General features: G+C 36.8%; 1 protein-coding gene across 1 annotated transcript; it reads left to right on the forward strand.

The window, feature by feature from the left end:
• The first annotated feature begins 352 nt into the window (after positions 1–352).
• Positions 353–1477, forward strand: LOC113271946 (F-box/kelch-repeat protein At3g06240-like). The gene has a single exon (XM_026521869.1). The coding sequence runs from the start codon at positions 353–355 to the stop codon at positions 1475–1477; it is 1125 nt and encodes a 374-aa protein (XP_026377654.1).
• The last annotated feature ends 8983 nt before the right edge of the window (positions 1478–10460 follow it).

A 10460-nucleotide genomic window follows, 5' to 3' on the forward strand; every position in this document is an offset into this window, starting at 1 on the left:
TTGCACACTACATATTGTCGCTAGTTCACGATGTTTTTTATTAAATGATTTCAGGTCAATCCGAAGAAAACAATTAATAAGGCGTTTCATTTAGTCAAATTTGAACAGTCTTCAGTCTTCAGCTTCCAACACCATCTCAATTCTCAAGGCAATAAGAGTAAAAGATACCTTTTCGAAAAACATAAGGCAATGAGTTCTCTATCCTCTTCGTCTTCCCACGTTAATTCAGTCAGATGTTTGGCTTAGACTTCTTCTATAAAGACCACCGCACTGAGTTCTCTAACCTAAGAAAAAACCCTAATTTCTCTTTCTTTCCCACACTGCAAGAAACTAGAATATAAGAGAAGCAAAAATGTCCAGCATTTCAGAAGACCTCTACCTTCAAATCCTTATAAGGGTACCAGTGAAATTTACGTTTGTATGCAAGTGTGTGTGCAAGAATTGGTTAGATCTAATTTCTAGTCCTAAGTTTATCAAAATGCATCTTGATTTTAATATCCAAAAGAATAACTATAATCTCATGCTTAATGAGTTTAGTGAGTTTAGCCAGGATTACGAATTGCACTCCATAAGTTATAATTCATTATCGGTAGCGTCCGTGAATGAATTCCAAGATGGTGTTGTTAATATGAATTACCCATTTATATCCGAGGATCATGATGTTGCATTGAAAAGTTCATGTGATGGTTTAGTTTGCTTAGGTTTTCATGATGGTAGCGATTTCTTCTTGTGTCTTTGGAACCCAGCCACCAATGAGTATCTTGAACTTCCTGAACCACCCCGTGAAGATGCAAACGAGTGTGAGCACTCGTATTTGTTAGACTTATTTTCCATTTATGCTTTAGGTTATGATTACAAGATAGATGATTACAAGTTGGTAAAAGTCTTGATGGGAGGAAGGGACAGTTTAATCTACATTTATACGTTGGGATCAAATTCCTGGGAATCCATTCAAACCATCCCTTATAAGTGTACTATTAATACAGGGTCTGCTGGGGATATTATTGGTGGAGCTGCTCATTGGTTAGTCGAAACCCCGACCAACTCCAAGGCTATAGTGTCCTTCGATATCAGCGAACAGAGATTAGAAGAATTGCAACTACCAGAAGAACCTCTGATAAAGAAGCAGACTTTCACTCTGGGAAAGTGGGATGAGTCTCTCTGTCTACTTGTTAATGTTGATAACAATATTCAATTTGATGTATGGGTGATGCAGGAGTACAGAGTTCAGGATTCTTGGTCTAAACATATTTCTGTTACCCTGAGATCGGTTGCAAAGGACTCCTTTTTGAGGCTGATGTGGTCTTTCAAGAATGGTAAGATTCTACTTAAGACTAGCGGTGATTTAGTACTGTATGACCCGACGAATGCAAGTCCAAGCGAAACATATATTTGTTGTCGAAGGCTGGTGCCCGGAGTGGAGAATTATGTCGAAAGCCTAGTTTCGCTCAACTCTGGTACTTATGTGGGAAGATAGAACTCTAGAGGCGTCAGATAGAAACATGAAGATAACGCCTTAAGAGGTAAAGAATAATTATGGTGCATTTGGTGATTTCTATATTTTGATCGATCTTGCAAACTCTTTGGTATGTGGCATAATAGTGGGACAAGGGATATTGTGTTTCATATCCAATCTAGAGCTAATACAATTTCGAAATTCGAATTTTGTTGTCCTTTTTTTTGTTGTGTTTGTTTGTTGTGAACATTCATTCTTTTGAAGTTCTTTAACAATATTAGGGATCTTTTATCATTGCAGTACTACTCCTCAGGCTTATTATTCAAAAATTAAAAACAAACCATATTAGACATCCTAGCTGTTAAAATTTCCTAATAAAACAGAATCGGAAAAATAGGTTTGCTAAAGCATTTGTTCTGGAATCCTTCTTTGTTAATAGTTTATATCTTTTTTTTGATCGGTTTATTAATAGTTTTATATCAATGCCAACATTAAACTGTTCAGGCGTACCTCAGAGCTCAAAATTATACTTCCGAGCTGGAGTTTTATGGTTGCTGTAACCTAGTCTTCCATTCTATTTTAAGATGTCCTTTTGGGGTTTAATTTTTTCTTTACTAAAACTTTATGGCATGATAATGTTGAGATTATTAGTCCCACATTGTTGGGTTATCTATGATCCTGCGGTTTATAATTTTTTAAGGCCTTTCCACTCATTGCCAATTGGTTTTGAGTTGAATGCTCGTATTCTAACATGGATTTTGAGTTGTATGCTTTCTAACATGGCATCAGAGCAGGCTATTTGTGTCGAGTCATTTGACCGCACCACCTTGGATGTCATATTCTAACAGATAATGCTGGGTAGTCCCGACTTTGAATGTCTCTTGTCTGTTAAGATGCAATTTTCCTCGACTGGTTGTGTCTCACTTGATATGGGTTGCACGTAGATGCTGAGAGCCTAACATATCTAGTGTATAGCAGAGAGGAGTCCATTTGGTTTCAAGTTGGATGGAATACTATTGGGTTTAAGTTGGATGCATGGGAACCAGCACTTGAGTTTCTCCCATGGTTATACATGTTGATGTTAACTAATATAATTGAGTGTCTAAATGACCTTAAAACTTCGTGCCCCTCTATTTTTGCTTCTTCATGCAACAAACGTGACAGTTACATGGCTAAATTAACATGCAAGTGGTGCTTTTAGATTAGTACACAAGTTAATTTATGTCTATATGCATGTCCCTTCTGTAAAAATTAGTCAATAACTTTGTATCAAATTTAGAGCGCAAAGCTAAGTGTTTCATGTTCTACTTGAGAAATAAAAGATCTAAAAAATTGAGATGAGCAAGAAATTGAAATGCTCGCAAAGAAGTGCAAGTGTGCAATTGCGGGAAATGTATGCTTGTTTGTCCTCTTGTTAGCCAGTGAATGTTTCTAACCGAGAGTGAATATTTATAGCTGTTTAACGATGTTCAAACCGATAATCAGCCAAAGGTATACTGTGAAGCTGGTTTTAGGTAGTTATATAATCAATCATAGGAGTGTGTTTTCATTTTGTTATGGATTGGTTTGTGGGTAGCAGTGAAGACGACATTAATCTCCAGTCCATTTTGTTGCGGACTATAAACATTTGGGTAATCACTTTTACACGCGGATATTTGGAAACCAATTTCACTATGTGCGGAGGCAAAAGGAACAATATGCATTATGACAGGGAAGTTAACAGGAAAGGCTTTCAAGACTCCGATGGACTTGGCCGATAGAATGCAATAACTGGTTCATTAGACTCAGCCAGATAACTAGACCAAGATATATGCTAACTAGATCGAGACATCTTAGGATACTCTCTTTTTCAGATAAACTAATATCTTCAAACGCAACCCCTAACCCCAAACCGGAACTGGGATGAAGATTCCAGAAGGTATTCCTCTTGAAATCTCAGGTGAAAATTTCACTAATGTGCCCGAAGAATTATCTCCTCCAATACCTAACGGTCCTAATCGAGTGCAAAATCAAGATTCATCAGTTCTTTCCTTTATGGAAAGTAGTAGGACTGAAACCACGATTCATAATTTTCTTGAGAATCGTGGATTGAAACTGAGAACAGAATGGTTGAATTCATGTGTTTCTGAGTTGAACAACTCAATTCATGATTTTGGTAAATTGGATGTTGCTGACAAAGGGGAACACATCATCCAAAAGTTTTTGCATTCTGATATAAATTTGTCTTGTGGTGGTGGTGTGCTTCCTGAAAATGTTAATACTTTGCATCGCCTTGATCTTCTCGGCCCATTTGTTCTTCAGGTATTACGTTTACGTTTAAAGTAAACATAGTGCTTGCTTGCTCTTAAAAGTCATGTAGTAATTATATATTGTTTAATCATGTTTGAGAATATGTCGTTACAAATAGTGTAGGAGTGGAATATCGCATATATCAATAAGTATGCGAAGTGAAGATTATCTGACGTAAGCAAAGACTATCGCACACGGCAAAGTTGAAGTGACGTATTGGATGATGTCAGTAAAGTCACGAGTAAAGTATGGTGATCTATGCAAAGTATAAGTTGTACGAGAATGAGTGAGTGTACATGAGCGAATGTATCGCACAGTGATTCCGAAAATAGTGGATCTATTAGCTGTCATCCACTATGAGGAATCTTATATAAAGGAAAGAGGTCATCACATAGAAGAGGGATCTTTTAGTGTGTGTTAGACAAGAAACTAGGAGAGAGAAAGTTTATTTGGAAAGCAAGTAAAGTCATTGTAATCCTTTGTATCCAATTATAAACCTTGATAATTAATAAAAGAATTCATTATGATTACTTAGGTTATTTATTGTTTAGATACATTGGGGTGTGGTTGTAGGTTTTCTTGCAACTACATTTTTGGCGCCAAAAACAGCTTTGGGTGATAAATCCTGATAGTAAATTCAGAGAATCTTGGAAAAAGTAAGATCTGGAAATTGAAGATAGATCTGAAAACTTTTGGGGAAGGTACAGAAGAATAATAAAGAATCTATGGAGAAACAATAATTGTAACAATACAAGGAAGAGGTAGAGATATACAATGTAATTCTATAACAAAAACATCAATCTCTGATGAGGATTTTCAAGAAAGAATAACAGGTAGAATTCACTGGCGAAATTATGAAGGAAGGAAGGTGGAAACGGTGGAAAAAGAATCTTCATTAAAAGAATGGGAAAAAATGGAGATTACATTTGCAGCAGAAGAAATTCCGGAAGAAAATTTAAAGAGGACAGATCCGTCGGTAATTACAGTCACAGCTAAGCGAGGAGAAAACATTGTAATGAAGAAGAAATCAGAAACATGGGCGGTTGATAGAACACTGATAGATACATGAAGTGGAGTTGATGTCTTATTTTATCGCACATTCAAAGCAATGGGATATGAAGATGCAGAGATGACACATCCAACTTACAATGTTCATGGATTCAATAAAGCAATCATAAAACCAAAAGGATAAATTGTGATGCGAATATTACTGGGAGAAGTAGTAACAAAGATAACACTGTGTGTGATTGATATAGAATCACCATACAACATGTTATTGGGAAGACCATGGGTGCACGCGATAAAAGTTGTAGCGTCAACACTACATCAGTGCATCAGATTCCAAATCCCAAGTGGTATAGGTGAAATCAAAGGACATGTAAAGAGTGCGAAGATTTGCAATCAGATAGATGTAAGAAATTATGAAGGGAGAGCAAATAAGCGAAAGGATCGCTGGAGAAAAGAAAAGAAATAAAAAAGGAGGACGAGTTTCGGATATACATGATCAGAGCGAAAAAGGGAAAAGGAATACCAGGTGAAGCACCAACGAAGAAAGGTGAACAGATTAAGAAGATTAAGGAACCAACACTAATGGGAGAACCGAAAGCAAATTTTACCGCAGTGGAACCAACGAAAGAAATAAATGTTGGATCCGAAGAAGAGACAAAAATATTAAAAATAGGAACCAAAATGGATAAAGAAGAAGAAGAAAAGACGGTAAATATCTTGCGAGAATATAATGAAATCTTCGCGTGGAGTATGTAGGAAATTCCATGGATAGATCCGTTTGGCGCATGTCATAAATTGAACATTAAAAAAATGTAAAGCCATTTAAGCAAAGAATAAGAAAGATCGCAATTGATTATTATCCACAAATAGAAGCGGAGTTGCAAAATATGCTGGATACAGGGATTATAAGGGAAGCGAAATATCCAGAATGGATAGCAAATATGGTGGTAGTACCAAAAAAGAACAACGGGATACGGATCTGCATAGATTTCACTGATTTAAATAAAGCGTGTCCGAAAGATAGTTTTCCTTTACCAGACATCCCTCAAATGGTAGAATCGGCATCAGGAAATGATAGAGTTTCAATGTTGGATGGATATAAAGGTTATAATCAAATTCCTTTAGATGAAGAAGATCAAGAACATACTGCTTTCTTCGCACCAAGAGGTTTATACTGTTATACGCAAATGCCATTTGGATTGAAGAATGCGGGTGCGACATATCAAAGAATGGTGGGAAAAGTATTTGAAAAGTGGATACATAAAACATTAGAAGTCTATGTCGATGAAATGTTAATTAAGAGTAAAGAGGCGAAGGATCATGTTGATGATTTGCGAGAAATCTTTGTGCAGATCCGAAAATTCAATATCAAGGTGAATCCAGAAAATGTGTCTTTGGTGTATCATCACGGAAATTCTTGGGTTACATAGTGTTCAAGAAGGGAATAGAAGTTGATCCAGAAAAAGTACAAGCAGTTAGAGATATGCCGCCCGCTGCAACAGTGAAAGATGTTCAAAAGCTAAATGGATTGATAGCCTCGTTGGGAAGGTTTATCTCAAGATCTTCGGATAAGTGTAAACACTTTTTTAACATTTTAAAGAAGGGGACCAAATTCGAATGGACGGAATAATGTGATAAACCATTGCAAAGCATAAAAAATTATTTGGTGAATTTATCCATTATGCAAAAGGCCAAGCCGGGAGAAGAATTGCTAATCTATTTAGCATCAACATCGCATGCATTAAGTGCAGTATTGTTACGCTCGGATGAAGGGATATAAAAACCAATATATTACATAAGTAAAACATACAACTCAGTAGAGAAAAATTATTCAAAAATTGAAAAGCTAATTCTCGCACTGGTGTATGCATCATTCAAGCTTCACATTTACTTTCAAGCTCATAATATTAAGGTATTAACAAAGGTACCAATTGAACCAACAATGAAGAACTCAAAAATATCAGGGAGAGTTGAAAGGTGGAATGCACAATTAGGAAATTATGAAATTGGTTATGATATTTTATCTTCACCAAAGTCTCAAGTTATCGCAGAGTTCCTTGCAGAATTTCCGTTAGAAGAAGATGAATATGTAGAAGAAATAATGGATGTGGATGAAGACCACGGGAATCCTAAAAACTTATTAACTGATCGGAATTCAAACAGATGGGAAATATTAGTTGATGGGTCATCCAATGAGAAGGGAATGGTATTGGTATTGTATTCATTTCACCAACAGGAGTGCGAATGGCTTACTCATTCAGATTGGATTTCGCATCCACAAATAATGAGAATGAGTATGAGGCAGTTGTACATGCGCTAAATCTAGCAATTAAAATGAAGATAAAAGATGCACGAATAACTAGTGATTCACAGCTGGTAATTCACCAAGTAGAAGGTACATATAGTACAAATAAACCATCTTTACAAAAATACAAACAGTTGGTTATGGATTTAGCAGCGCGAATTCCAGAAATAAGTTGGAGACACATAGGTAGAAAGGACAATAGACTCGCAGACGCATTGCCCTTCATACCCTCCATGTTAATAGATCCAGTTGCAAGGGACATAAAAATACAAACACTCTTTTTACCATCTATAGAGAAAGGATAAGCAACACAAACAGATGTGATGACAATAGAAAATATGGAAGAAGAAAGTGTGAGTGAAGACAAAGATTGGAGAACTGAAATCCATTTATACCTAGAGATGGGAGAAGTACCTAGAAAAAGGTTAGAGGCACACAAATTAAAAAGCCGTGCGACGAATTATGAATTGAGGGACGGAATTCTTTATAGAAGATCATTCCTTGGACCTTCGCTCAGATGTCTTACGTGAAAAGAAGGAATAGAAATTTTAAAGGCATTACATTATGGAGATGTTGCTAATCATAGCGGAGGAAGGTCACTCGCATACAGAGCAAAGATACAAGGATACTATTGGCCATACATACATGAGGATGCGAAACAAGTCTCAAGAAGATGTGAAGAATGTCAACGTCATGCCAAAAAGATACATGCACCCGGAGCGATGTTAAATTCATCAACAACTGCGTGGCCCTTTGGAAAATGGGGAATCGACATTGTTGGACCATTTATACCAGGAACGGGACAAAAGAGATATTTAATTGTCGCAACAGACTATTTTACAAAACGGGCAAAAGTAAAAGCAGTTCAGCACATTCGTGATAAGGACATATTCACATTCATCTTTGAAAATATTATATGCAGATTTGGTATTCCTGCACAGTTAGTATCTGATAATGGAAAGCAGTTTGAGGGTGAGAATATAGAAATGTTACTTAATGCGTTCAAAATTCAAAGAGGAAAATCTACTCCTTTATATCCACAAAGTAATGGACAAGTAGAGGAAGAAATAAAACGACCGCAGACAACTTAAAGAAAAAGTTAGAAGGGCACAACAAAGGATGGTGCGAACAAGTACATAATGTAGTATGGGCTTACAGGACAACAAGGAGAGAAGCAACATGAATGTCACCTTTCTGTTTAACATATGGGGTAGAGCCAGTATTACCAACAGAGTTATCATTCCAACGACAAAGAAAGAAGCTTGGGAGAAGCTTAGAAGAAGCAAGAGAGGTCGCTTTGCAACATATGGAAAATTATCAAAAAAGACTATAGCTCGAGAATACAATAAACATATTAAGATAAGAGAATTTTAACCACGAGAATTGGTGTTGCGAGAAATCCCAATTTATCAGAGAGGGGGAGATGGGAAATTGGAAAAGAAATGGGATGGACCTTATATAATAAAAAGGATAGTTGGAAATGGAACTTTTGAGTTAATGGATCCAGAAGGGCGGGATATGGGTTGAAGATTAGATCGCCCTTGGAATAGACAATTTTTGAAGAAATATTATCCATAGGAGTTTGCGAAATTCATCGCACAAGTTAACACATGTGCGAAGTTAAGAATATGAATCCTCATCTTTAAACAGAGATATATTATTTAATTCAATAAACAAGTTTGAAAATTTTGCTCATACTTAAGAAATTCTTTTTAAGAAAAGGAAAATGTAAGACCTAAAAATAAGACCTTAATAAAAGGCACCAGAAGTGATTTTAATCAGATATAGTAGGAATCCGAATGTGGTGTGCAACCTAATTCGCAAACATGCAAGAGGAAAAAAGTAAGACCTATCACACGTCATAATCGGAAAACCTAGAAAGAATGACTCAAGGGAAAGCTATACCGACCCTGGAACTTGAGTCATGGAGATTTGGGGTGAGAACGAAAAAGCCCATCCGGGAGAGGTACCTTAAATTTTCAGTCTAAGATAATAATATTAAATTGATAGACTAAGGTGAGAAAGTCTCTCCTAAGGAGTGCAGAAACTCGATCAGGGCGCCGAGGTACACGGTTGAGTCAAGAGTGTCCGGGGCGTCTGGAGTGTACCTTGGTACTCCTGACAAGTCCTGACTATGATGCACTCGGTCCGAAGATACCCCACTTAGGGTGCGGTCTCGCAACCATAAACCTCATCGGTAGTGGGATGTGAGACTGCGAAATCAACTGGTTATTGAATTAACCGGATGGGAAGAGCCATAACCTTAACCCGGTAGAGGTAAGCTTCCTTGAAGGGGAAATCAGGGGGAAGATAAGGACGACACCCTCCATTAGGGAGTTGAATTGTGTCAAAAGACGTAAATGTCATAAGACTTTTTACTCAAGGGAGTATCAAGACTTATCATATTTATGCGATAAAATCTGAAGAGGAAATAATACAAGAAAAAGATAAGATGAGATCAATGGGTCTATACACTACAGTGTAAAGACCGCCTGCGATCTCATCGCACATAAATAAGGCAAGATAAGACCTTTACATAGGAAGGAAAAATAAGACCTCGTGAGAGAGAATATATACAAACTAATGATTGATTTGCAGGAAATTCAAAATTCATTAGATCGCACACTTGTTTTATACAATAAATATAATAAGAGGAAAGTATGGGAATTGAAATAATAAAATATTATCTTCCTTGTAACAAACAAGTTCGAAGTGTATCAAAACAAGGAAGGGAAATACTGGATGAAAAGAAAATTAAACATGTTCAACAGCTACATCTTGTTCGACCAAAGACTTTTCAGCATCAGTATTGGGTCCAGGATTCTCAATTTTAGAATTAGTCTTATCAACTTGATCCTCTTTATCCTCTTGATCCTTCTCATCATCGCTCACAAATTCATAGTCACTATCCGGTTCAGGGTATTCTTCATCTTCTCTTACATTAAGAGGAGGAATCTTTACTGCAGGAAGAGAGTTGCTTAGAAGAATTCCATTAACTACAGATTCAGCACTAGCATGAGCCTTGCGAATATCTCCCCTTTCAAGGTTTCTAGCATTCATCTCTAAAAAAGATTATTGATGTGCGAGTCTTCTTCGCGCTCTGTCTCGAGAAGTGGAAAGAGAAAGTTCAAGGTTCGCATGAGATGCTTCCAGGTTCATACGCTCTTTGCGAACTTTGGATAAATCAGATCTCAACTGAGCAATAGTAGATTGGTGGGACCTTTCAGAATCTGCGAAGAATAATAAACTATTAAAATTGGAAATTGATAGGATCCGGAGATGCCTATTTATAATAAACCGCAATCGCACGGTGTCTACAATGTAGACAAAGGCAAGTACGGGTCGTTCTCACGAGGAGAGGTGGAAATACTGTAACCAATATCTCTAATAAATTAACCGACA

This window comes from Papaver somniferum, chromosome 4 (assembly GCF_003573695.1).
Source record: "Papaver somniferum cultivar HN1 chromosome 4, ASM357369v1, whole genome shotgun sequence".
NCBI classification, from domain to species: Eukaryota; Viridiplantae; Streptophyta; class Magnoliopsida; order Ranunculales; family Papaveraceae; genus Papaver; species Papaver somniferum.

What these genes read in the sequence shown, in the direction of transcription:
- LOC113271946 (XM_026521869.1), top strand. Translation starts at nt 353, where the DNA reads ATGTCCAGCATTTCAGAAGACCTCTACCTTCAAATCCTTATAAGGGTA.